The following is a 15487-nucleotide window of genomic DNA, read 5'->3' as shown; positions in this document are numbered from 1 at the left end:
AACAACGAGGCAGAATATGAAGCTTTCTTGGCAGACTTGCGGATAGCCAAAAAGCTCGGGGTTAAACATTTAGAAGCCCGGGTGGATTCTATGTTGATTGCGGGACAGATCAATGGTACATACGAAGCAAAAAACGATATCATGGCTTCATATGTGTCACAGGCAAAGGATTTGATGCTTCAGTTCTCTTCTTGCGAAGTCATTCATATAAAGAGAAGTGAAAACAAATCAGCGGATGCTCTCAGTAAATTGGCTTCAACGAACTTCGAACATTTCGCCAAGGACATCCGCATTGAAGTATTAGATCGCCCGTCTGTTCCGCAACATCAGGTGTTAGTGATCCAAACAGGAGTATAATCCTGGATGACACCCATTATGACATACTTGTCATCTGGAGCACTTCCGGAAGGAAAAGCAGTGGCCCGGAAGATAAAGCACAAAGCCTTGAACTATCAGACTCTTGATGGTATTTTGTACCGACGTTCTTTCCTCGGACCACTACTTCGATGTGTGGATGCCGAGGATGAGAATTACTTAATCAGAGAGGTTCATGAAGGCATTTGTGGTCTTCACGCCGGTCCGTGGATGGTTGTAGCAAAGATAATGAATGTCGGGTATTACTGGCCGGGGATGCATATGGATGCTGTACATGAAATCAGAAAGTGTGATTCATGTCAACGCCATGCTCCTAACACGCTTTGACCAAAAAACGAGTTAGTCCCGGTCACTTCAGCTTGGTCGTTCCAGAAATGGGCAGTTGACATAATGGGACCTTTCCCTGAAGCCCCCGGACGTAACAAGTTCCTGATAGTAGCCATCGACTACTTTACAAAATGGGTGGAGGCCAAACCAGTTGCTTCTATAACAGCAGCGAGTGTTAACAAATTCTTGTGGGAATTCATCATATGCCGTTTCGGCCTCCCTCTAGAGCTCGTTAGTGACAACGGGAAACAATTCGCGGACAATGGGTTGCAAGAATGGTTAAAAGAGTTACACACTTCTCAAATCTTCACCTCTGTAGCCCACCCGCAAACGAATGGACAAGTCGAAAGAACAAATCGGACGATTAAAGAAGGAATCAAAATGAGGCTGGGAACAAAACGAACGGGATGGGTGGACGAACTGCCCCATGTACTATGGGCCTTCCGCACTCAAAGAAATTCCAGCAATTCCGAACCCCCCTTCAGTTTAACATATGGCACAGAAGCCATGATTCCCGCCGAGATTGGTATCCCATCCGCCAGAGTCCTTATGATTGAAGATAACGATCATGAGCTCCAGATGAACCTCGACCTCCTCGAGGAAAGGAGGGAAATGGCATCGATCCGCGAGCATAATTACAAACGACAATTGCAAAAGTATTATGACTCGCGGGTTCAAAGATGTGAATTCGATGCGGGAGATTATGTCTTCCGCAATAACGAAGCCTCATGGCAAGAGCCTCCGGGAAAGTTGGCCCCTACATGGGAAGGACCTTATAGAATCCAGAAAGTTCTGTCTAAAGGTGCCTATAAACTAGAAAGGTTGGACGGGACAGAGGTCCCTAGAACTTGGAATGGGGCCCAACTGAGGAAATGCTACATTTAGTATGTTTATCTTTTGGCCTACGCACCTAACTAGAAGTTCACAACATTTGTAATTTCATTTCTTGTAAGTTGGCTTATGCCCTAGTTATGAAAATTTTCATTTCAGTCATTTGAGACTTGTATTATTACGTAATCCTTTATTGGCATACAAAGAAGATCCTACTAAACACTTATATTATGACAAAATAAACAAAGTGTAACGGATGCAAAATTAAAACTTCTTTATATACACAAATGGGATTACAACAAAAGATCAAGTTACAAGAAAAAAGAAAATTCTAGCTACGGCGCGGCATCTTCGTGTTCCGCATCGTTACCTCCAACATCTTCAGCATGGTCTTCTTTTTCTTTTTCGTTACTTCTATAAAGTTCAAGAAGAGTCTTTAGTCGCTGAATGCTATCCTCTTCGTCAGCAAGTTCGGATATCTGGTCCGCCAAAGGAAATTTCAAAGAATCAAAGTCCTTTGATTTCTGTTTAAGAATGGCAACAGTATCCTGACCAGCCAAAACGTACTCCTCAGGAAGCTTGGAAGTGGAACCAAACTGATAACCTTCTTTAAAGCCCAGTTGGCGACCAGCTAGCTTCGAAGCTTTGAGGAGGATAGCAACACAATTCCCAAGTTCGTCACTAGCCCGTACATCGGCAATGACCTGATAAGACAGTTACACATAAGTAACTCTAAAAATACTGGGAATATTTATGATAAGAATGAGACACATACCTTGGGAATAGCCTCCGCCAACAGCCATTTTTGATCTGCCTTGGCCTGAATAAATTCCATTTTGTGTTTGGCACATTCTAAGGCTTGATCACGGTTTCTGGCATTAAGGTCAGCCAAACGCTTGTCTTTGGCCGCCGACTCAGCCCGAAGGGTCTCCAACAACTTGGCTTGTTCAGCCATCATCTTAGACTGTTCATCCAGCTGTTTCTGGAGAGTGACCTTGGCTTCCTCGGCAACAGACCGAGCAGTTTCTTCTGCCTTCAGGGCCCGGCTGGCTTCCCTAGCTTCATTCATGGCTTTAAGGGCTTCTTCTTTGGCATCGCAAGCGGAGGCCGCTAGCTCGTCCCATTGCTCATTCATCGTCAACCAGTCCCTGGTTATTTCATGGGTGGTGGAAATAGTGTTCGCCAAATAGTAAGAATGAGAGTTCAGCAACTCTTGGCGCACACTAAGACGACGCCTCTCCTTTTCACCGTGCGGGAGACACTCCCCCAGAAATTCAAAACATGTGTCCACGTTACGGAATGTCGAATCCCGGCGTAAGGACCAGTTAGGTTGATGAGGGGTGGGGTCCTCCTCCTCAGGAGTAGGAGAGGTTCGGGAAGAATAGGGGAACGTGCTTATGCTCCCTTGATCCCTGAATTTGTGTACATTGTACGTAGGTGACACCTTAGCGTGAACAGCGGTGTCCGCCTCCTTATTCTTCAACGGAGAGTCGTCCTTCACAACAACCGGGTCCTCAACAGTATTAGGAGGCGGCGGCGGCGGACGAAGAGGTGAACTTTTCAATCCGGAAATACCCTCGGAAAGATTATCCAGGTTCACTGAAAAACACTAACAATGATTTAACATCACAATAAACAAAGAGAAAAGGGAAGTAGGAACTTTGCATACCCAGCGAAGGGTCCTCCGCATCAAGTTGTTCCAATCGTGCTTCCAAGGCGGAAGGTTTGGTCTTTTTTGACTTCTTCTTCTTCTTCTTGGGAACATCCTTTACAGGATGAATTTTCCGTTTGCCCGCCGCCTTGGAGGCGCCCGCATCAACGGCCGAGCGTTTACCCTCAGCAGTAATATCATCAGGTCCCGGACCCTCGACTTCTACAGTGGTATCAGCATCATCTGGGCCCGTTGATTGAATAGTCGCGGCTCGTTGACGGGTGAGACCTGCAGTTGAGCCCATAATTTTGTTAACATCAATCGAGCATATTTCTCCAGACAGTGACGACTCCTCGCTAGACGAGAAGAGCACAATCACTCCGCTGGAACTAATAGCAGTCACAGGTTTGGGTTTCAAAGCGCCATCACCTTTCTGGATGCATTCTTTAACATATGCCTCACCTTTGGCATACATCGCCTCGGAAACTTTGGGTTCCGGGCGGAAAGCTGTGGGAAACACGAAATTAGAACGGGTGCGCTCAAGAAAGGACGCATCCCTTTTATCGATTGGGCGGCGCACCATCATTCCCCCCTTGCGATCCAACAAAGTGCTAAAGGCGGAACCTTCACCTACGAAAAGCAAGAAAACAAATTAGAAAATTCTTAATGATAGAACAGAGACAACAGCAAACTTACTCTTTTCGGTCTCCTCGTAGGACGGTTCCAGAGTCGGAAATGGCCACAATCGGCTCATCCTCGCACTCACCATTGCCCCTTCGTGGATTGGGCACAAGGGAGTCGGTGTGGAGATCAGCGTTTGATACCATGCCTGATCTTCATGGGCGGAGGCCACAACCACTGGCATAGCCTCTTTCGCCTTCCGTTTATGCATCGCGAAAGGAATAACATCCTCTCGGATCCAGAAAAATTTAGGTTTCCAGCCATGGAGGCTACGGAGCCATTCCGTGCCTATAACCCTCTTCTCCACAGTCGCGAAGCTGTACCATCCGTCACGGAAGGTCATCTTGTAAAAAACGGCGAACATGCCAACAGTCGGTTCAAGGTCGTGGGTCTGGCAACAGAATTCGAAGTGCCGAATCCTCAACATACCAAAGGGATGAATCTGGGAAAGATGAATCCTATAAGTTGTCAAGACCGATTGGACAAATTTGGTAATCGGAATCCGGAAGTTCCCTGTTGTAAAGTGGTCTATGTATACAGCTATTTTATTTGAAGGCGGACTAGTAGCAATAGAACCACTAGCAGGAAGTTCTGGTTCCCACTCCGTCGTCAACCCATAAACATTGACAACATCATTATAGTCTTCTTCTTTAAGACAAACGGCAACCTTGTCGATAGTAGGGGTACTCTTCTTCTCTTTAGCCATTTTAACTCCACAAATATCAAGAAATATCAAAGAAAAATGAAAAACTTCAAACGTTTGAAAGAAAAGAAATCTGAAAGTGATAAAGAGAAAAAGAAGATACAAGGGCCATATTTACACTCATCGCAATTAATGCGATCCATAAAGCGCCAGAGGAGAGAGAAACCGCGGACCGACAGACGACTGACACGTCAGGCGGGAAATTCAAGATAATGAAAACAGACTGTCGGCAGCGTCATATACGTCCTGTCAGTTACCCTCAAGAAGTTTCTCTCTCCGCCACGTCAATATAGTTATCCAAAACTTTCAAATATTTCAACAAATTTAAGGATTCAGAAAATTCCTCTCATAAGGTATTAAAAGTAGTAAAAAGATCACAAGAAGTCAAAACAAATATTCTTCATTAATGATCCAAAAAACATTACAAGAAGGAAAGAAAACTTTTTACAAGTTATAAAAACAGTAAATCTATCCTAAGGGTTTGAAGCAGACAGGTCTTCCGGAGCCTTCACAGACGTATCTTCCGAAGAATCATCCTCAGAGTCTTCCCCAAGATAGACCTTCAAAAGTTGTAGGCCATCATCTGCGGATGTAAACTCCGGAAGCATTTGCTGAAGCGGAAACACTAGGTCATCATGTTTCTTTACCCGCGTAACTCGGGCTTGCTTGACATCAACTACATGAAGAGGATGATCTCTGAATGTGCAGTTGCTCTGAGCATACTTCATCCCTTCATGAAAGCCCACAACACGCCCAAGTGAGGAAGAAGCAAACATTGCATTGGCAAAGCTGTCATTTAGCTCCTTACCTCCTTTGATATGGCAAACAACCTGTTAAGGCAAAAACATAAGTCCCCAATATCAAAAGGTATGAGTGAAACAACAAATGATAAAGTGTGACTTACAGCATCAACTCCCCGAGTAAGGAACCATTGACGGTCCTGTTCCGCACGCTCGGCCCGCGCTCGGAACTCCTTTGATTCCGCGATGGCTTCCTCATGAGCTTGGAGGAGGGAATCATAAACAGTCTGGATTTCAACAGCACTTTGATCCTTAAGTTCAGCCCGCTCCTTCTGCAGCTTTAGCTCCGCTTCAAGATCGTGAATTCGCGCACCTTGAAGGGCTACTTGGTTTTCTAATGAAGTATTAGCCTCTTGAACACGAGCCAATTCATCCCTTAACCTCTGAGCTTTAGCTCGAGCAGCCTCAAGAAGGGAATTTTGCTTTTCACAAGCTTCTTTCCATCGCCGGGCAGCCTCAGCATTGCGATCCTGCTCGTTTTTCAAGGCGATTTCCGCATCAGATTGTTTCCATTTGGCGGTTTGGGCAGCAACGCGATGCTCCTCAGCCTCATTCCTGGCAATCTCAGCCGCCCGACGAGCTTCCCCCACCTTCCCGCCTAGAGTACGCCACTCACTTAAGACCTCCTGGCTACCGGCTAAGGCATTAGCCAGATGATAAGCAACATTTGTATGAAGGTCGTGGTGGGAAAGATCACGCTGATATGCCATCTCAGCAGGGGGTGCGCAATGTTCAACAAATTCCATACAAGTTCTCGGTTGGGAAAATCGAGAACCATTGGTAATGCCCCATGGAGGGACAAACAACTCGTGTTTGTCACCCAAGCCCGTATCCCCGTAATAACGGGAACCCGAGGGCTTAAGGCGAGCCGGGGTGGAAGAAGACTGTTGAGGAGGACGTTGGCGTGGAAGCTCGTCAGTCTGAATATGATCCTCCTCAGCAGCAGGACTGTCTTGCTGATCACCACTACCACCCCCACCTTGAAACAAATAATCAAAACGGGTATCACGACCGGACTGATCGTCCGGACCTCCCGTTGAAATATCAATCGAAGGAGTAGGCATCTCCTCATCCATAGTAACCCCAGCCTGGGGGAAAGTTGGTTGATCCTCTACGTTAGCAGCATCAGGCGGAGTAGATGGTTTATCCTCCGCCCCTCCCCTTGAAAAAGGGGATGATGGTTTCTCAGTATGAGGAGTGGGTGTTGATAACTTCTCAGATATATCTTCACTAAAAATCAACGGATCTACACAACAAGATTTATACTTAGCAAAGTACTAATAAAATACTAATAATAATAATAATACAGTATTTAAAGTTTGGCATGTACCTTCAACAGTGTCAAGACGGTCGGCAAGGCTATACTGTGGCTTCTTGGGACGGTGTATTTTCCGTTTTTTCTTGGACGGTCCCGCCTCAGAGTCTGCAGCCTTCTCATTCGTACGACCCGTCTAGGAAGCTAAGAAAACTCTCCTTTGCTCCAATTCTGCCAATAAATGTGAGACAGAGGAAGGTTCAGAAGTATCGAAATCCTCTTCTTCGGAGGCAGAAGACATAGAAACATTACCACCGTCATCACTTGACGATAAGATGGCAACTATCCCGTCCGAAGTAACGGCAGTAAGAGGAGGAGGGTTTAGAATATACGCACCTGTTTCAAAGGTGGCATTTGAGATTACAGGTTCAGCCCGAACTTTCTTCGGAAACAGAAATTGAGATTTAGTTTTGTCAAGAATGGGTTGGTCCCCCGCCTCACGGATACCCTTACGGACACAACCCCTATCCCCAAAAAGAACGTTAAACATGGGACTCCGACCTGAGGAAATAAAAACTTAATCATTCAACGATTCAGAATAAAGAAGAAACAAGTATACAAGGGAACTTACGCTCATGCAAGTCTACAAAAATAGGCTCCATGAATTCCGTCGGCCACAGACGACTCATTCCTGCCCACACCAATGCCTCTTCCGGCAAGGCACGCATAGGTGAGGGCTCCATGGTAAGCATGCGATACCATTCACGACCCTCATGAGCAACTGTCACTACCTTCGGGAGAGCAGAATTCACAGGGCGGCGAACCATGGGTTGAGGCACCACGTCCGCGGATATCCAGAAAAACTTGTTGCGCCAGTTGGCGGATAACCTTTCAACCTCATTCCCAAGGCTTCGATCGGAAAATCCTTGGCACGTATACCAGCCATTATGGTTAGCAAGGCGATAGAAAACCGGGAATCGATCTATGTGGGGAACCATATCATGTGCTATGCATACAAATTCATAATGACGAATTCGCATCATAGCACGCGAGTGTAGTTGAGATAAATGAATTCCAAAAGCGGTCAGAATTCTCTCTAAAAATTTTGTTATAGGAAGACGAAAATTCCCGTGAACAAAATAATCAGCATACAAAGCCATTTTCCCAGGCAGTGGGAAACTGGCTATGGATCCAGGAGCAGGGAACTCTGGCTCCCACTCCGGTGGAATGCCATAAGTCTCTAGCAACTTCTCGTAATCAGAATAGTCCCACGACACTTCTGTCTCGTCAACCTCAGTTTGAACATTCGACATCTTAGAAAGATTTGATGAGAGAATACAAGAAAGTTCAATGCTTTATCAGAAAAAAAATTGAGAAGATAATCAAAGCAAAAGAGCGATAAAACTTCAAAAAGAAGGAGTCTCTCCTTATTTATACACATCCAGTTAATGCGATGGGATATGAACAGCAGAGAGAGAAAAACATTACCCAACCAGTGACTGCCACGTCACGCGGAAAATTCGAAAAACAGAAAAAGTTGTACAGTCGGGTACAGTGACAGCCGTAAAAAACGTTCCATCATCTGTTCACGCGCCTGCGAGTACTCAACTTGTCCTTTTTCGTGACTATCCATACAACAGAAGATATTTTCTACCTAACCTCCGAACAACAAAAATCCCCAAAACATACGTTAAGTCCAGAAATTTCACCCGCACAAAGACTTCACGCGGAAGAAACACTGGACTGGGGGGCTTGTAGAGGTAGGGTACCAAAAAGACCCAAATACCCTTAAATACTACCCGCGGGTCATAGAGAACCCTCTTATAAACCACCCGCGGGACACTTGGGCTACCCGCATGTTACGAGTAAGGAGGAACGTTCTCATAACACACGCGGAAGCATCCTGGCGTCCTCAAAAGTCATCCGCAAGACAGGACGTATGTCTGCACAAATAACTGGAGGACAGTGCCAGTAGGACAGCTGCCACCATTCAAATACCTTCTAGAAGAAAGGCTGATGATTCTTACTTGGGGAATACGTGACATACTAACCAATGAACAAAGGACACATGGACGGGTTGTTATAATCGTGCACATGGTCAGGGTGCGATCCATCCTATCAGCTGGTGACACGTGTCCAGGTTGTTATACCCATGCACATGGGACGTATAGGGCAACCTATCATAAGAAGACATGTGGCCAGGTTGTTATAACCGTGCACATGGTCAGGGTGCGATCCATCCTATCAGCTGGTGACACGTGTCCAGGTTGTTATACCCATGCACATGGGACGTATAGCCCAACCTATCACAAGAAGACACGTGTCCAGGCGGTTATCAAAGATCTTCTAGAAGAGGACAGCTGCCCCAATCATCTTCCATCATCCTTCGGCTATAAATACCTTGTCAAATGATATGAGGTATGGATTCATTCACTCACATATATTCTGACTACACTTAGTCTTTATACATCAGTACTTTCTTCATTACGAACGTTACTGATTCTCACGCCGGAGGGTGGTTACAGGAAGACCCCCCTCTTGTCCTTCCTGTAACGAGACTCACGGTGTCTGTTTTGCAGGTTCCGGTCACGGGACATTAGGAAGCCTTACTCATATCGTGGTAGTAATTATCGTATTGTACCATGTGGACTCACTGGATCCAGGACCCATACCCGGGGAGTGGATCCGTGTTTCTTCAGATGTAAACATTTACGATGAACAGATTGATTCCAATTCCTTCCATTGATTTCTTCAATCGGAGATGAATGTATTAAGTTAGTGATTATGTTGTCAGTATACACTAGACATGATGATGATATTTGTTGTACTGTTGTACGGTGCTTCAAAATATGTATTTGCTGTTTACTCCTCAAAGTTAAAAGATCTTTTTATTTTCTTCTTAAAAACGACTTTAAAAATCGTTACCTGCGTCATAATTTTAGCACTATTATAACGAGTTTAATTACGAGATTAAAGAAAATTAGAGATGGTTGAAAGGATGGTAATAACAACACGTCAAATGTGAAATGTGAATTATTGGGATGATCTTACTGGTACATTCATGTAGTGTTTATATTACACCAACTTTACTATTTGGGTAGACAATGCATCTAATACTGTAAATTTACACCTAGCTATTTACAATACTAACATTAAAATAACGACTTCAGTGTTAGTAATGTCTCTAGGCGATTAAGGTATAAATTTACTAAGGTTGAGCCTGTGTTTTACGAGTTCAAATTTGTTAGCATACTGAATATGGTCACCAGCTATTGCAAACATTGATTATGTGCCAGTGAGTATTGATTTTATTTTACTTTGTAAATAATGTTACATCTAAAAACTGAATACTCCGGCTGTTTTTTTCAGGCTAATGTGAAGAAGACATACGAAAAGAAAATGTTAAAGCTCAAGTAAAAAAAACAAGTTAGGAAGATAATTAAATATAACAAGTGTTTCACAACACATATTCATTGATTTGGATAACAATATTATTACAAGCTTTCAACCATAAAACGTTGTCTCTACGTATAAAATCTATGTTAAATGACTATTTTACCCCTCAAGATGCATGTGTTCACATTATAAATGTGAAGTAGGTTGGTTGTTTTTTTTTCTTTTCTTTTGGGGGTTGGGGAGGGGGGGGGGGGGGTTTCAACCGATAGATTTTGAGTTGCCCAGATTGCAAAATATATCAAAATATTCATTAATAATCATATAATCTCTCCAGGAACATAATATACAATAGTGTAAAGAATATTACTGACACTAAAGTTCACACAAACAACAAAGAAACAGAAAAACCAAATCATAAGGCAAGCAACACAAAACTCGTTAAACCTTAAAAGAAACTATTGTATTGACTAGTAAGAGAATCCTTAAGATTCTTGTAAAGCCCAAATAACGAGTATTGACGCAGATTCTTCACCTCGTACCATGAATTAAAAACAGTTTCGTGTTTATCGGTTCCAGAAAACGCGAGCTGGATTCCAATGCTGCAATCAACATTCCCGCCTCTTAACTTGCATGAATTAGTCCTGATTGCACAGTCCTGGTTGTTAAGGCACACGAAGTTGGATTTGCCCGAACATGAAGAACACCCGTCTCGTTTCCAGTATAAGTTTTGTAGCCGGCCCTTTTTGTACTCCATCACCTATGGCAAACACAAGTTATAAGCATCTTGGATAAATGTAGGGGTGTAAACGAGCTGACCCAAATCAAAATGTCTTCAAAATCTGTTTGACAATGTTTGCCTTTTAGTAACTAATAACTGATGTATTAAACATGATAATAAAATTTACTGATGTATGATGTATAACTGAGAGCATTTTATTTTGAATAAAACAATTTCTAACCTGCGACCACTGGCCCGTTTCCCATGAGAATTTAAACTTTATCCGTAAACTTCAAACATAAATGCCCGAGACAATCCGTTTTGATGCAAACATGTTGACAAATTCTAGTCTTGTTTTTAATAAATAAATAAATAAGAAACTAAACTTGATTAATTTTACAAAAATAATACAATTTTTTTAATAAACGCTTTTTATCATGTGTTCAACTGTTTGGCCCATTAGCATTAAAATAGAAGCCCAGATCAACCCATCCTCACGCAAACAAGTTGAAATTATCATTCCTAAATCTTGACAGTTTAACGAGAATGACACCTCATCAGTAGCATCTTGTATTGACCCATTTTCTGGATCAGATACTAAATACTAATACCTGCCGAAGTGGCACTATGATCAAGTGGAGAGTGTTGAGATGATCTTACCAGTGTGAAACTAGTGACGATGTATGTACTATTTGCAACAAAAGCAGGGATTGATCTTGCAGCGTACTTTCTACCAGCAAATGCTACCATATAACCACCAACAGTATCCTGTGAATTCCATAACAAGATCATGAATGAAATCGCAAACCTAGTTTTTAGTGCACATTTTTTTCAGGAAATGTTCATGTTAAAATTACCTACTTGCATCATTGCATGGTATCCTCACTGTAAAAGAAATTAGTATTGATTTGCATCCACAAGATTACATAATTTTTGTTTTTTATTGAAGGGTAGTTCAAGAACGATTTTTCAATTTTGTTTTTAAAATCAACATATGAATTAAAGGAAGATGCAAAGGATACTAATATACTATTGTTTTTATCTTTCAAGTATCTTGTCATCATCTTTAACTCAGCTATGCAAGAATCTTCAAAACTCTACTTACACCTCCAAAGTCACATACCGTTTCTTAGTTCTAATTTATCTACAATCATTGGTTGAAAGTAGTTGAAACATGTACTTACCATGTTGATTGGCACAATAAAACTTTCTACTTTACCACAAACAGAGATATTGGACACCTTTGTAAGTACCAAAAAACAATTTAACTTTAATAGTTGTGACAAGTACAAATCCAATTTTACCTAGGTTTGCCAATGATAAAATACCAAGACGACTTTATGTGACCAACTCATCTTCTTTCATATCAAATGCATATATTGATTTGGTCCTTTGGAAAAGTTAGTTGGTCCTCATTTCGAGCCATAATTGCAAAACATTTTGCAGCTTCACACACAGACACACTTGCTCAAGAGTAGATATAAACAAGTAGAAACATGTTTGGAGACAATTTTTGGGACTATTTTGTAATTTTGACCTTTGGGTATATTTAGGGGGTGTTTGGGATTCCTTATAGCTTATAAATTATTGAAAAGTTAAAAAGGTGTCTGGGATTGCTTAATGTGTGAGTGGAAATGTTCCATAAGTCACAAGGTTGTAACTTATGACTTATGGATAAGTCATAAGGAGGTAAAAATAAGGAATCCCAAACAGCCCCTTAAGCTATTACAGTGGCCAGTGACAGTCTTCTAAGCCACAAATGCTCATGCCAGGTGTTACTTCCAAATCAAATCAAGAATGCGTGAAATAACCACGTATGCATATGTTTTTTCCTAAGTGATACACATCAAATCATAAAAATGATAGTGAGTAATGATAAAAATAATATCACAATAAGTATCAACTAATGCAACAATATAGGTTTCACTTGATGCAATAATATCCCTAAGCAGATGAAGAGAAATCAAAAACATCAAATAATCCAACACACTCGCTCCCAATTTTCCTCAAAATGGACTCACATACAAACATCTGAATGGCTATGGCGACTACTTCTACTTGTTTAACTTAGCAAATAGCCAATAACAGCAAACCTGGTTCCCCTTTCTCCCTAAATTAGGTATCCTATTAGACCAAACTGTTATCATCGATCAAACAGGCTCGAGACCGATCCAAACTCAGTGGATTTACATTTTACACAATGCTCTCATCGATTCAATTATTTCTACTTGTTTAACTTAGCAAATAACAAATTACAGCAAACTTAGTTGTCCTACTGGTCTAACTTATCAATTTACCAATCACATCAAACCTAATTCCCACTTTCCCCAAATTAAGTATCCAATTAGCCCTAATTTCCACAACACACAGATCCAAACTCAAATTCACACAAATTAACCATTCAATTGAGCAATCCAAACCTAAGCTAATAAAATCAACAACTTACCGGCTGGAAGTTGGTGTTATTAACCGTAAGAAGCGAGATCTCATCCACCTTAGGCCGAAACACCGCGAGCTGTGAACCGGATGACGTAAGCGAAAGCCGTCGATCACACGGCGACAACTGAACCGTGCTGTTGAAGAAGAACGCGGTTCTCGCGGCAAAAGCGATGCCGAAAGTGAACCCATCGGACCGTTGGACGGTGGTGTCGGAACACGGGGAGAAGACGTGGTTGTTGTCGGTGCTGGAGTGGACGAGATACGGTGTGGTTGTGACGATGGCGATGATGAGTAGGAGTGTTGGAGTAACCGGAATCGCCATTGCCGGAGAGAAGATCGGGAAGAAGATGTTGACTGTGGTTACACTTTTGAATATTGGGTGCTTTGTAGGTTAATACAAGCCGTTGGATGTGATGAGGGTCCATTGGATTGGATTACAGCTATGATGTGATGCGTTGGATTCAAGGGATGTTTTCGTTTTATGCTTTCTTTATATTCTTTTGACGTGTCAGGTGAGAAAAACCGAACCATGAGTGAAAACTGAACGGTTATGTGGTTAATGTGTCTTTGTTAATTGAAATTGAACTAAGGATCAAACTTTAAGCTAAAAAGAGCACTTTATCCTGATACGAATTATAGGATTAACTAAGGGTATCGGTCTAATGAAATAAAAACTCTTGATTTTAGTTAGTTTATTCCAACTCATTAACTAATTCATTATGGGATTGATTTTTTTCCATTTCAATCAAAACAGTTTTTTAGTCAAAAGTTTATAATCCTTTGTTATAATCCTTTGAGGGATTTTATTCTATGTAAATAAAGTATAGAATGAGTAAAATAAGAGTCTTTTAGGTTCTTTATTGATTTTATTAAGTTTAATTTAGTAGATTATAAAGAGATAACTTTGAGAGATAAACAACGAGAACTAAAAGTTCCAAACCAAAATGTTTGGTTTTACTAATTGAAGTAATGAGCCTCCCAATATTGGGAGGCTCATTACTTCAATTGCGATAATGAAAAATCATTGAATTTTTTTATTTTTTAGTTGAAATTTTCAGCGGTTCTCTAAAAAAGATAGCGAAAAAAATTATCCCTAGAGTCGAGACTAAGAGGAATGTATAAACGTCAAGTCCGATCGAGAAACCTGCGTCCAAAGTGCTTACGTAGCCGGTCACCGTTTGGCTAAGATCCTTGATGACTGATTCATAAACCACTCTAGCTTGATTTCAGTCTTGTGTTAAGTGTTCGCATAGCGACTCAGGTCCTAACAACTAAAATATCTTTTAGACCATGACCAATGCCCCAGTTGGTCCTATACATGTGATCCGCTATCAGAAAAAGAATTGCAATAGCTAAATGATGGTGTGCAGTATCGGTTAGCCATAGACCTCTAGTTACGGGGTCTAATCCTCCACGAAAAGTAAGGAAGTCCCCATATTTTGACCAATTCAAGGTGAAAAATGGGGTTGCTCCCTCGGCAAAACTGGGATAAAGTTGAGCCAGCAGATCCCGATTCAAGATAAATTCATGAGGAAGTGGTATTTCTTTAGGATCTACTCCAGCGTTTAGAAATTGGTTAATAGGTAAAGATACATGTACTTGATGCCCCGCCCAAGAGAGAGACCCAAGTCCTACCCTATTACACCTAAGGCCAACTTCAATTCACCAAACCAAGGTTCATCTCGTGTAGTGATTGTGGACCCGTACAAGGATATTGAGTAGACGGTTGATGTATCAGACTCGACCCTATCTTTCGTAGCATGCATTCCCATCCGTGTCGCAACTGATTCGGTAAGCTACGTGTCCGGTCCACGGAGAACTGCCTTCGGTCCCCCAAACTGACTTACTCGTGGCAACCTTCCGGCCGCCCAACGGACCCTTATTTCTCATTCTATACTTTATTTACATAGAATAAAATCCCTCAAAGGATTATAAATTTTTGACTAAAAAATTGTTTTGATTGAAATGGAAAAAAATCAATCCCATAATGAATTAGTTAATGAGTTGGAATAAACTAACTAGAATCAAGAGTTTTTATTTCATTAGACCGATGTCCTTAGTTAATCCTATAATTCATATCAGGATAAGTGCTCTTTTTAGCTTAAATTTTGATCTTTTTATCATTTCAAATCGATATTATTATCGAAGAGAAGGAACGAAAAAACCCTAAATCTTACTACTAGAAAAAGAAGTCCTATAGTTTACAACTCTTCTTTCTATAGTAATTTGACCTCTTGCTCCACCCATCAGTCTTCTATGAAGAGAAAAATAAAAAGCTCTTCCCTATCTACTCATTATTCGGAGGTGAATC

The 15487-nt window shown here is 41.7% G+C and overlaps 1 protein-coding gene across 1 annotated transcript; it reads right to left on the bottom strand.

Moving 5' to 3' along the window:
* Window positions 1–10305: 10305 nt before the first annotated feature.
* LOC143622769 (uncharacterized) lies at window positions 10306–13544 on the bottom strand. The gene is made up of 3 exons (XM_077093828.1): window positions 13184–13544; window positions 11398–11505; window positions 10306–10776 (listed from the first exon to the last, which is right to left on the bottom strand). The coding sequence occupies exons 1-3, from the start codon at window positions 13496–13498 to the stop codon at window positions 10465–10467; spliced, it is 735 nt and encodes a 244-aa protein (XP_076949943.1). The 5' UTR covers window positions 13499–13544; the 3' UTR covers window positions 10306–10464.
* Window positions 13545–15487: the final 1943 nt, after the last annotated feature.

The sequence above is a fragment of the Bidens hawaiensis genome, unplaced genomic scaffold, assembly GCF_021521415.1.
Source record: "Bidens hawaiensis isolate Kalapana, Puna unplaced genomic scaffold, B.hawaiensis_p1.1 tig00003244_1, whole genome shotgun sequence".
In the NCBI taxonomy this organism is placed as follows: domain Eukaryota; kingdom Viridiplantae; phylum Streptophyta; class Magnoliopsida; order Asterales; family Asteraceae; genus Bidens; species Bidens hawaiensis.
This window is presented reverse-complemented; position numbering and strand designations above follow the sequence as displayed.